General features: G+C 42.9%; 1 protein-coding gene across 1 annotated transcript in view; it reads left to right on the top strand.

The window, feature by feature from the left end:
* Window positions 1-31: 31 nt before the first annotated feature.
* The window catches only part of LOC139388147 (cadherin-17-like), a 29369-nt gene continuing 15366 nt past the window's right edge, over window positions 32-14034 (top strand). Inside the window, exons 1-4 of the mRNA XM_071134729.1 lie at window positions 32-118; window positions 8667-8739; window positions 9264-9353; window positions 9512-9649. Coding sequence (XP_070990830.1) covers window positions 8689-8739; window positions 9264-9353; window positions 9512-9649 — 279 coding nt within the window. The 5' untranslated portion in view covers window positions 32-118; window positions 8667-8688. The remainder of the gene's footprint in view (window positions 119-8666; window positions 8740-9263; window positions 9354-9511; window positions 9650-14034) is intronic.

The raw sequence follows: 14034 nt of genomic DNA, 5'->3' as shown, positions 1-14034 counted from the left end.
AATGATTAGGTTCAATAAAGTATTGCATGTTAATGTTGAGTTAACGTTTGACCAGGCTGGATGGGGCAGTAGTGATCACACTACAGTCGAAGGAGTGAAACGGGAACTCTTAAGTAAGGTATGTCTCTCCCTCTTCCTCTCTCACTCTTTCTCTCCCTATCTCTCTGTCTTTTTCTGTGTCATCAATGTTGAGTTGAAGCCTGTATCTACGTTGGTTACTTCTGTTTTCTATATGCGTGTTTAATATTGAGCATTTTCCATTAGGGGATTTCTTTTGGGGTGTGTGTTGTGATCTTGACTTGACTTTGCCAGGGCCTGTGTGTATATATGGCATCTTGAAGTCTGTGTTATTGAGCACCACTGTCCTGGGGACACAAGCATTTCGCTACACTCGCATTAACATCTGCTAACCATGTGTATGTGACAAATAAAATTTGATTTTGATTTGATTTGACACTGTGGCTTCTGGGCTCTGGTTTCTGGGTCAGACACAGGGGCCTGGGTTTGATCAGTCTGGTCTAGTCTGGTCTGGTCTTGGGGGCAGAAAGACACTAAATGTCACTCAATGTCGGCCTTCTAGAGACAGGCCTACATCAGGCCTCACACAAAGTTTGAAAAAATGCATTCTACAGGTTGAGATGAATCTGTTTTTATAAAGGAGACATGTCCCAACATGTCAGAGTAGTGTGTTTCCTTTAGTCCTCCATTTGGTGCTTGTCTGGAAGTGCCGGTTTGCTGTGTTCTGATCCCCATGTGTTGAGCATGATTAGTTATGGCGATTCTGGCGTGTGTCAGTCAGCCAATCAGTCAGCCAGCAGGGACAGAACTCCTGGTGACACAGTGACTAACAGAAGACAATTTGTGTTTTAGGAGAAGGTCGTAGAAAAGGTCGTAGCAGTAGGTAGATAGTGAGACAGGTAATGGAAGTTCTATGTAGACACCGCAGGCGGCTGGTGGAACCTTAGTTGAGGAGGACAGGATCATAGTAATGGCTGGCATGGAATAAATGGAATGGTGTCGAACACATCAAACACATGGTTTCTATGTGTTTGATACCATTCACTCCATTCCAGGCATTATTATGAGTCATCCTCCCCTCAGCAGCCATCTGAGGTAGGGGAAATGAAATGGAGTGTGGAGCGTATCGTGCTGTGAGCGAAGCAAAGGTCGTCTGCAGCGGCAAGCCTCAAAGTCACATTCACACTCTTAATGTCCCCCTATCACCTCTCTCTGCCCTCTGCAAGACTGATCATACACATAGACTCACAAGTACTGGACACACTATAGACTCACACATACTGGACACACTATAGACTCACATGTACTGGACACACTAAAGACTCACATGTACTGGACACACTGTAGACTCACACGTACTGGACAACCTGTAGACTCACATGTACTGGACACACAATAGACTCACATGTACTGGACACACTATAGACTCACATGTACTGGACACACTAAAGACTCACATGTACTGGACACACTGTAGACTCACATGTACTGGACAACCTGTAGACTCACATGTACTGGACACACAATAGACTCATACGTCCTGGACACACTGTAGACTCACATGTACTGGACACACTATCGACTCACAATGTACTGGACACACTATAGACTCACACATACTGGACACACTATACTAATGTACTGGACACACTATAGACCCACACGTACTGGACAGACAATAGACTCATACGCCCTGGACACACTGTAGACTCACATGTACTGGACACACTATAGACGTACATGTACTGGACACACTATAGACTCACACGTACTGGACACACTATAGACTCATGTACTGGACACACTATAGACCCACACGTACTGGACACACTATAGACTCACATGTACTGGACACACTATAGACTCACACGTACTGGACACACTACAGACTCACATGTACTGGACACACTATAGACTCACATGTACTGGACACACTACAGACTCACATGTAGTGGACACACTATAGACTCACACGTACTGGACACACTATAGACTCATGTACCTGGACACACTATAGACCCACACGTACTGGACACACAATAGACTCATACGTCCTGGACACACTGTAGACTCACATGTACTGGACACACTATAGACTCATGTACTGGACACACTATAAACTCACACGTACTGGACACACTATAGAATCATGTACTGGACACACTATAGACCCACACGTACTGGACACACTATAGACTCACATGTACTGGACACACTATAGACTCACACATGCTGGACACACTATAGACTCACATGTACTGGACACACTATAGACTCACATGTACTGGATACACTATAGACTCACACGTACTGGACACACTATAGACTCACATGTACTGGACACACTATAGACTCACATGTACTGGACACACTATAGACTCACATGTACTGGACACACTACAGACTCACATGTACTGGACACACTATAGACTCACATGTACTGGACACACTATAGACTCACACGTACTGGACACACTATAGACTCACATGTAGTGGACACATTATAGACTCACATGTACTGGACACACTATAGTCTCACATGTACTGGACACACTATAGACTCACACGTACTGGACACACTATAGACTCACATGTACTGGACACACTATAGACTCACACATACTGGACACACTATAGACTCACATGTACTGGACACACTACAGACTCACATGTACTGGACACACTATAGACTCACATGTACTGGACACACTATAGACTCACATGTAGTGGACACATTATAGACTCACATGTAGTGGACACATTATAGACTCACATGTACTGGACACACTATAGACTCACATGTACTGGACAGACTGTAGACTCACATGTACTGGACACACTATAGACTCACATGTACTGGACACACTATAGACTCACATGTACTGGACAGACTGTAGACTCACATGTACTGGACACACTATAGACTGACATGTAAAACACACTGACACAGATAGAGAATCAGGTAAAACACACTGACACCAATAGAGAAACGGGTAAAACTGTCACGTATACTCCCACTCCGGCCTCGGAGAGGGAGGCTGCTGATTATCCCCCACACCTGTCACCATCGTCTCACACACCAGCGCATCATGACACTCACCTGGACTCCATCACCTCCTTGATTATCTTCCCTATATCTGTCACTCCTCTTGGTTCTTTCCTCAGGTGTTATTGACTCTGTTTCATGCCGGTGCGTTGTTTGTGTTTCGTGTTTATTGTTTTGTTTATTTAATAAAACATTCACTCCCTGTACTTGCTTCCCGACTCTCAGCGCACATCGTTACAAAAACACACTGACACAGATAGAGAAACGGGTAAAACACACTGACACAGACAGAGAAACAGGTCAAACACACTGACACAGACAGAGAAACAGGTCAAACACACTGACACAGACAGAGAAACAGGTCAAACACACTGACACAGACAGAGAAACGGGTAAAACACACTGCCACAGACAGAGAAACGGGTAAAACACACTGACACAGACAGAGAAACGGGTAAAACACACTGACACAGACAGAGAAACAGGTAAAACACACTGACACAGACAGAGAAACGGGTAAAACACACTGACACAGACAGAGAAACAGGTCAAACACACTGACACAGACAGAGAAACGGGTAAAACACACTGACACAGACAGAGAAACAGGTAAAACACACTGACACAGACAGAGAAACAGGTAAAACACACTGACACAGACAGAGAAACGGGTAAAACACACTGACACAGACAGAGAAACAGGTCAAACACACGGTACAGATGCACATTCTGTTGAGGTGTAATATATCTACTCTGTTGTCGTTGTACATAACAGAATGTCCTGTAGCCTGTCATGAGGACGTGTACATAACAGAATGTCCTGTAGCCTGTCATGAGGACGTGTACATAACAGAATGTCCTGTAGCCTGTCATGAAGATGTGTACATAACAGAATGTCCTGTAGCCTGTCATGAGGACGTGTACATAACAGAATGTCCTGTAGCCTGTCATGAGGACGTGTACATAACAGAATGTCCTGTAGCCTGTCATGAGGACGTGTACATAACAGAATGTCCTGTAGCCTGTCATGAGGACGTGTACATAACAGAATGTCCTGTAGCCTGTCATGAAGATGTGTACATAACAGAATGTCCTGTAGCCTGTCATGAGGACGTGTACATAACAGAATGTCCTGTAGCCTGTCATGAGGACGTGTACATAACAGAATGTCCTGTAGCCTGTCATGAAGACGTGTACATAACAGAATGTCCTGTAGCCTGTCATGAGGACGTGTACATAACAGAATGTCCTGTAGCCTGTCATGAAGACGTGTACATAACAGAATGTCCTGTAGCCTGTCATGAAGATGTGTACATAACAGAATGTCCTGTAGCCTGTCATGAGGACGTGTACATAACAGAATGTCCTGTAGCCTGTCATGAGGACGTGTACATAACAGAATGTCCTGTAGCCTGTCATGAAGATGTGTACATAACAGAATGTCCTGTAGCCTGTCATGAGGACGTGTACATAACAGAATGTCCTGTAGCCTGTCATGAAGACGTGTACATAACAGAATGTCCTGTAGCCTGTCATGAGGACGTGTACATAACAGAATGTCCTGTAGCCTGTCATGAAGACGTGTACATAACAGAATGTCCTGTAGCCTGTCATGAAGACGTGTACATAACAGAATGTCCTGTAGCCTGTCATGAGGACGTGTACATAACAGAATGTCCTGTAGCCTGTCATGAGGACGTGTACATAACAGAATGTCCTGTAGCCTGTCATGAAGATGTGTACATAACAGAATGTCCTGTAGCCTGTCATGAGGACGTGTACATAACAGAATGTCCTGTAGCCTGTCATGAAGATGTGTACATAACAGAATGTCCTGTAGCCTGTCATGAAGACGTGTACATAACAGAATGTCCTGTAGCCTGTCATGAGGACGTGTACATAACAGAATGTCCTGTAGCCTGTCATGAAGATGTGTACATAACAGAATGTCCTGTAGCCTGTCATGAAGATGTGTACATAACATAATGTCCTGTAGCCTGTCATGAAGATGTGTACATAACAGAATGTCCTGTAGCCTGTCATGAAGATGTGTACATAACAGAATGTCCTGTAGCCTGTCATGAAGATGTGTACATAACATAATGTCCTGTAGCCTGTCATGAGGACGTGTACATAACAGAATGTCCTGTAGCCTGTCATGAAGATGTGTACATAACATAATGTCCTGTAGCCTGTCATGAGGACGTGTACATAACAGAATGTCCTGTAGCCTGTCATGAAGATGTGTACATAACAGAATGTCCTGTAGCCTGTCATGAGGACGTGTACATAACAGAATGTCCTGTAGCCTGTCATGAAGATGTGTACATAACAGAATGTCCTGTAGCCTGTCATGAAGACGTGTACATAACAGAATGTCCTGTAGCCTGTCATGAGGACGTGTACATAACAGAATGTCCTGTAGCCTGTCATGAAGATGTGTACATAACAGAATGTCCTGTAGCCTGTCATGAAGATGTGTACATAACAGAATGTCCTGTAGCCTGTCATGAAGATGTGTACATAACAGAATGTCCTGTAGCCTGTCATGAAGATGTGTACATAACAGAATGTCCTGTAGCCTGTCATGAAGATGTGTACATCAAAAGGCTGATGTTTTGATTGTGTGTGTTATGGAGTATATTTACATGTTAGTCATTTAGCAGACTCTATTATTCAGAGTGACTTACAATAAGTGCGTTCATCTTAAGACACTGTAGCTAGGTGAGACAACAACACATCACCATGGTATCAGGTACATTTTCCCTCAACAAAGTATTTATCAGCAAAGTCCGTGCTAGTGGAGAAAGAGAAGTACCTTTTTTGGGGGGTGGGGTTTCAGATGTTTTCGAAAGATGGACAAGGACTCTTCGGAAAGCATTCAGACCCCTTGACTTTTTCCACATTTTGTTACGTTACAGCCTTATTCTAAATGGATTAACTACATGTTTTTCCTCATCAATCTACATTACAATCCTTATTTACATAAATATTCAGGCCCTTTGCTATGAGACTCGAAATTGAGCTCAGGCGCATCCTGTTTCCATTGATCATCCTTGATGTCACGTTCTGACCTTAGTTATTTTATTATGTCTTTGTGTTAGTTTGGTCAGGGCGTGAGTTGGGGTGGGTAGTCTATGTTATTTTTTCTATGTTGTGTTTATGTGTTTGGCCTGGTATGGTTCTCAATCAGAGGCAGGTGTTGTTCGTTGTCTCTGATTGAGAATCATACTTAGGTAGCCTGTTTGCCCCATTTTAGTTGAGGGTGATTGTTTTCTGTCTCTGTGTCTTCACCAGACAGAACTGTTTCGTTTTTCGTTTCCGTCTATCACTTTGTTATTTTGTATTTTCGTGTTCAGTGTCTTTTCATTAAAAATGACGAACACCTACCACGCTGCACATTGGTCCGATCTGTCATACTCCTCGTCAGAGGAAGACAAATTTCGTTACACTTGAGATGTTTCTACAACTTGATTTGAGTACACCTGTGGTAAATTTAATTGATTTGACATGATTTGGAAAGGCACACCTGTCTATAAAAGTTCCCACAATTGACAGTGCATGTCAGAGCCAAAACCAAGCCATGAGGTCGAAAGAATTGTCCGTAGAGCTCAGAGACAGGATTGTGTCAAGGCACAGATCTGGGGAAAGTTACCAAAACATTTCTGCAGTGTTGAAGGTCCCCAAGAACACATTGGCCTCCATCATTCTTAAATGGAAGAAGTTTGGAACCACCAAGACTCTTCCTAGAGCTGGCCGCCCGGCCAAACTGAGCAATCGGGGTAGAAGGGCCTTGGTCAGGGAGGAGACCAAGAATCCAATGGTCACTCTGACAGAGCTCTAGAGTTCCTATGTGGAGATGGGAGAAACTTCCAGAAGGACAACCATCTCTGCAGCACTCTACCAATCAGGCCTTTATGGTAGAGTGGTCAGACGGAAGCCATTCCTCAGTAAAAGGCACGACAGCCCGCTTGGAGTTTGCCAAAAGGCACGTAAAGACTCTCAGACCATGATAAACAGATTATCTGGTCTGATGAAACCAAGATTGAACTCTTTGGCCTGAATGTCAAGTGTCACGTCTGGAGGAAACCTGGCACCATCGTTACGGTCATGCATGGTGGTGGCAGCATCATGCTGTGGGGATGTTTTCAGCGACAGGGACTGTGCGACTAGTCAGGATCGAGGCAAAGATGAACGAAGCAAAGTACAGAGAGATCCTTGATGAAAACCTGCTCCAGAGCGCTCAGGACCTCAGACTGTGGCGAAGGTTCAGCTTCCAACAGGACAATGACCCTAAGCACACAGTCAAGACAACGCAGGAGTGGCTTCGGGACAAGTCTCTGAATGTACTTGAGTGGCCCAGCCAGAGCCTGGACTTGAAAATAGCTGTACAGTAACACTCACCGTCCAACCTGACAGAGCTTGAGAAGATCTGCAGAGTAGAATGGGAGAAACTCCCCAAATACAGGTGTGCCAAGCTTGTAGCATCATACCCAAGAAGAATCCAGGCTGTAATCGCTGCCAAAGGTGCTTCAACAAAGTACTGAGTGAAGTGTCTTAATACTTATGTAAATGTGATCGTTCCGTTTTTTATTTGTAAGAAATTAGCAAAGTGCCTCTGAGGTCACTGTCAGGTCATGGGGGGGTCTGACACCTGAGTGTCCTTTCACTAACGAATGAGTCATGTCTGGAGGGGGAGGGGGGTGATGGTCATCCAGTCATATTCAAAGGGAATACTTCCTCTAGATAGCCTAGCTACCTGTTCCCTCTCTGCCCCTAGAGCTTAAAACTCCCATGTATGGTCAGTCATGGCTGACCCTGGCTCAGATTTTTCTAACCAGGAGGCGGGGCTTTCTGGTTGAGTGGGAGGAGTCCTACACATGAAGGCCATTGACTTCCCCATCAGCTCAAAGTCTGTCTGATAACGAGAGAGATAGTGTGGTCCTGGCAGGGGACAGTTGGACTACAGTACACTCCCTTAGTGGATCCCTGTTAGTGATACTAAGATAGAGCCTGTTTGCCCTTGACTCTAGTCCTTCAAGTGAATTAGTAACAGACTCTACTACCAGGGAATGTGCTGAAAAACGAACCACTTCTCACCACTGGTGGACCCCTACACACACACACAAACACACACACAAACACAAACACAAACGCATGCACACACACACACACACACACACACACACACACACACACACACACACACACACACACACACACACACACATACCTGGGTGCACGTTTTGGTTGTTGACATAGCACTACACAGCTGATTCAAATAACCAACTCATCATCAAGTTTGATGATGTTTCCCAAACTCTCATCTTCACATGACAATGTTACACTAACACAAACAAAGGACCAACCCTATTCAGGAACCAAATCCTAGAGGATGGGTTGGTGCACTGTAGTCATAGTGCCAGGGAGGAAAAACAAAACGTGCACCCAGGTGGGGCCAGGGGGGGGCCCAGGGACGAGTTTGGGAAGCCCTGACCAACACAACCTCTCATTGACAAAGGCCTTATTACAGTCTACCTCTGTGTTTTCTAATCCCCCTCCACCCCATCCTCTCCCTCTCCTCTTCCTCCTCTCCTCTCAGAGTCTCATCCCTGAAGCTCATCATGGCACATCCCACAATGCACCTGCTGCTGCTCAGCCTCCTCATCGCCACCGTGAGTTTGAGTTGTATACTCTACATACATGAACTCTTACGTTGATATTTGACTGTCACTGTTTGAGGAGTGAGACTTCTCTGGGTTCTGTTCCGGTTTGTTTCTGCAAGGTGAGCTTTGGCTCTGGTTGGCTTGGAAACGAGCCACAGGGCGTTGTGCCTCCCTCTGTGACTTATTAGCGTTACTGAAAGATTGAATGAAGGACGCACAGGCTCACGCAGGCCAGACAGTCTCCTTCAGTGGAAATCTGTAGAGTCGGTCAATGAGTAACTGTCCTTCTGCAAGGAGAGAGAGAACGTCTACCGCATGCTGTAGTGTTTTGTCCTTGAGAACACCAAGGGTTTTACATTTTCATTACAGCCTGGCACACCGGATTCAACTAATCAAGGTGTTCATTTATAGTTGAGTGATTGAATCAGGAGTGCAAGTACTGGGCTGGTGCAAAAATGTGCAGCTCTGGAGCTTTTCAACGACTGGAGTCCAGGAACACTGGTCTACTGTATATTCATCACGTGTTGTGATAGGCTGCTGGGAAAGGCCTGGAGAAGGGACCACTGGAGAACAAGGTTCTAGACGTGCCAGAGGGGACACCTGTACCCTACGCCCTCTACCAGGTAACACAAACACAAGCACATACACACACACACACACACACACACACACACACACACACACACACACACACACACACACACACACACACACACACACACACACCCCTGTCCCCTTCATTTCTGGTCTTTGTATTAATACATTCTCCCTCCGTCTGCAGTTCCAAGCATCCCACCTCGAGGTTGATGGGTTCAGATTGACAGGAGAGACTGAAGGAAAGATCAGCATCTCAGAGGACGGCTGGCTCTACCTGGAACAGACCCTGGACTGGGCCCACACAAAGACACATACTCTGGAGGTGACACACACACACACACACACACACACACACACACACACACACACACACACACACACACACACTGTAGAAGTTAACACACACACACACACACACTGTAGAAGTTAACGCACACACACAGTGTAGAAGATAACACACTAGAAGTTAACACACACACACACACACACACACACACTGTAGAAGCTAACACACACTGTAGAAGTCAACACACACTATAGAAGATAACACACACACACTGTAAAAGATAACACACACATACACTGTAGAAGTTAACACACACACTGTAGAATTTAACACACACTGTGGAAGATAACACACACACACACACTGTAGAAGATAACACACACACACACACACTGTAGAAGATAACACACACTGTAGAAGATAACACACACACACACACACACTATAGAAGTTAACACACACTGTAGAAGATAACACACACACACACACACTGTAGAAGTTAACACACTGTAGAAGATAACACACACACACTGTAGAAGTTAACATACACTGTAGAAGTTAACACACACACACTGTGGAAGATAACACACACTGTAGAAGATAACACACACACACACACACACACTATAGAAGTTAACACACACTGTAGAAGTTAACACACACACACACTGTAGAATATAACACATACACACACAGTAGAAGTTAACACACACTGTAGAAGTTAACACACACTGTAGAAGATAACACACACTGTAGAAGACAACACACACACACACACATTGTAGAAGTTAACACACACTGTAGAAGTTAACACACACACACACACTGTAGAAGATAACACACACTGTAGAAGTTAACACACACACACACACATTGTAGAAGTTAACACACACTGTAGAAGTTAACACACACACTGCAGAAGTTAACACACACTGTAGAAGTTAACACACACACACTGTAGAAGTTAACACTCACAGACACACACTGTAGAAGATAATACACACACACACACTGTAGAAGTTAACACACACACATACACACTGTAGAATTTAACACACACTGTAGAAGATAACACACACTGTAGAAGTTAACACACACTGTAGAGGTTAACACACATACTGTAGAAGATAACACACACACACAGACTGTAGAAGTTAACACACACAGACACACTGTAGAAGATAACACTCAGACACACACTGTAGAAGTTAACAAACACACTGTAGAAATTAACACACACACACACTGTAGAAGTTAACACTCACAGACACACACTGTAGAAGTTAACACACACACACACACACTGTAGAAGTTGACACACACAGACACACACTCTAGAAGTTAACACACACACTGTAGAAGTTAACACACACACATACTGTAGAGTTAACAGACACACACGGTAGAAGTTAACACACACAGACACACACTGTAGAAGTTCACACACACACACACACACACACACACACACACACTGTAGAAGTTAACACACACACACACACACTGTAGAAGTTAACACACACAGACACACACTGTAGAAGTTATTAACACACACGCACTGTAGAAGTTAATACATAGACACACACACTGTAGAAGTTAACACACACAGACACACACTGTAGAAGTTAACACACACGCACTGTAGAAGATAATACATAGACACACACACTGTAGAAGTTAACACACACAGACACACACTGTAGAAGTTAACACACACACACACACACTGTAGAAGTTAAAAACTTCTTCAGGATCGGTGGGTCCCCTGCGGGACTGTTGAGCTAACGTAGGCTAATGCGATTAGCATGAGGTTGTAAGTAAGAAGAACATTTCCCAGGACATAGACATATCTGATATTGGCAGAAAGCTTACATTTTGCACTGTCCAATTTACAGTAGCTATTACAGTGAAACCATGCTATTGTTTGAGAGTGCACAGTTTTGAACATGAAAAGTTATTAATAAACCAATTAGGTACATTTGGGCAGTCTTGATACAACATTTTTAACAGAAATACAATGGTTCATTGGATCAGTCTAAAACTTTGCACATACACTTCTGTCATCTAGTGGCCAAAATCTAAATTGCAGTTAAAATAAAACACGATGGTCTTTCTCTTGCATTTCAAAGGGGATGGTACAAAAAAATACAAAATAACGTTTTTTTTATTTTTTTTATTATCTTTTACCGGATCTATTGTTTTATATTCTCTTATATTACTTTCACATTTCCACAAATGTCAAAGTGTTTCCTTTCAAATGGAATCAAGAATTGGCTATGTCATTTTAGGCAAAAATTTAAAAAATGGGTCCGATCCTGAAGAGGTTTTAAACACACACAGACAAACACTATAGTAGTTAACATACACAGACAAACACTATAGTAGTTAACATACACAGACCACACAATGTAGTAGTGTTACAGGAATTAAATTCCTCTGTTTTAATACCCAATTAAAATCAAACACTCTGTCAATTCATAAGGATTTGTATGACCCTTATTTGTATAAAATGGACAGAGCCCAGTCTTAAACTCAACCAGCAGCTTTTATTCACGAGGGTACTGCACCTTACACATTTTACCACAGGTTATAAACTGAAAATGACGTCATTAGTTTTAGTACCAGCCCGTGTCATCTCCGCTCTACTACAATGTCTGTATGGTTCTCACATCGTCTCTCCCTATTAAGATGATACATGACCGAGCCTAGGCCAGCTGGTGTAGATAAGCCTTCTAGCCAGTCTGGCTATAAGTTCATTAATTTCTACCATGGTACAGACAGTCATTGTTCTAATTCTTGATTATATTTGCACACATTATATTCAGTACTAAGATTAAAAATAAAATTCATGCATATACAGTAACATAATAGTATTCTGATTAGTACATATACAGTAACTGATTAGTCAGTCCTGATTGAAATGTATACATAATTAGTCATCATTGATAAAAATTCCCTTAACAAGTAGTTAACATACACAGACAAACACTATAGTAGTTAACATACACAGACAAACACTATAGTAGTTAACATACACAGACCACACAATGTAGTAGTTAACATACACAGACCACACAATGTAGTAGTTAACATACACAGACAAACACTATTGTAGTTAACATACACAGACCACACACTGTAGTAGTTAACATACACAGACCACACAATGTAGTAGTTAACATACACAGACCACACACTGTAGTAGTTAACATACACAGACCACACAATGTAGTAATTAACATACACAGACCACACAATGTAGTAGTTAACATACACAGACCACACAATGTAGTAATTAACATACACAGACCACACACTGTAGTAGTTAACATACACAGACCACACACTGTAGTAGTTAACATACACAGACCACACAATGTAGTAATTAACATACACAAACCACACACTGTAGTAGTTAACATACACAGACCACACAATGTAGTAATTAACATACACAGACCACACACTATAGTAGTTAACATACACAGACCACACAATGTAGTAATTAACATACACAGAACATACACTGTAGTAGTTAACATACACAGACCACACACTATAGTAGTTAACATACACAGACCACATACTTCAAACATAAAGATATAAAACTGTATTTTTTTGTGAAGAATCAACAACAAGTGGGACACAATCATGAAGTGGAACGACATTTATTGGATATTTCAAACTTTTTTAACAAATCAAAAACTGAAAAATTGGGCGTGCAAAATTGGGGTATGTCTCTATCAGTCTTGCACATCGAGAGACTGACATTTTTTCCCATTCCTCCTTGCAAAACAGCTCGAGCTCTGTGAGGTTGGATGGAGAGCATTTGTGAACAGCAGTTTTCAGTTCTTTCCACAGATTCTCGATTGGATTCAGGTCTGGACTTTGACTTGGCCATTCTAACACCTGGATATGTTTATTTTTGAACCATTCCATTGTAGATTTTGCTTTATGTTTTGGATCATTGTCTTGTTGGAAGACAAATCTCCGTCCCAGTCTCAGGTCTTTTGCAGACTCCATCAGGTTTTCTTCCAGAATGGTCCTGAATTTGGCTCCATCCATCTTCCCATCAATTTTAACCATCTTTCCTGTCCCTGCTGAAGAAAAGCAGGCCCAAACCATGATGCTGCCACCACCATGTTTGACAGTGGGGATGGTGTGTTCAGGGTGATGAGCTGTGTTGCTTTTACGCCTGTCACACCCTGACCATAGTTTACTTTGTATGTTTCTATGTTTTGGTTGGTCAGGGTGTGATCTGAGTGGGCATTCTATGTTACATGTCTAGTTTGTCCAGTTCTATGTTCGGCCTGATATGGTTCTCAATCAGAGGCAGGTGTTCGTCATTGTCTCTGATTGGGAACCATATTTAGGTAGCCTGGGTTTCACTGTGTGTTTGTGGGTGATTGTTCCTGTCTATG

This window comes from Oncorhynchus clarkii, chromosome 3 (genome assembly GCF_045791955.1).
Source record: "Oncorhynchus clarkii lewisi isolate Uvic-CL-2024 chromosome 3, UVic_Ocla_1.0, whole genome shotgun sequence".
NCBI classification, from domain to species: Eukaryota; Metazoa; Chordata; class Actinopteri; order Salmoniformes; family Salmonidae; genus Oncorhynchus; species Oncorhynchus clarkii.
Note: the sequence above shows the minus strand (reverse complement) of the source record. Positions and strands in the feature narration are given on the sequence as shown.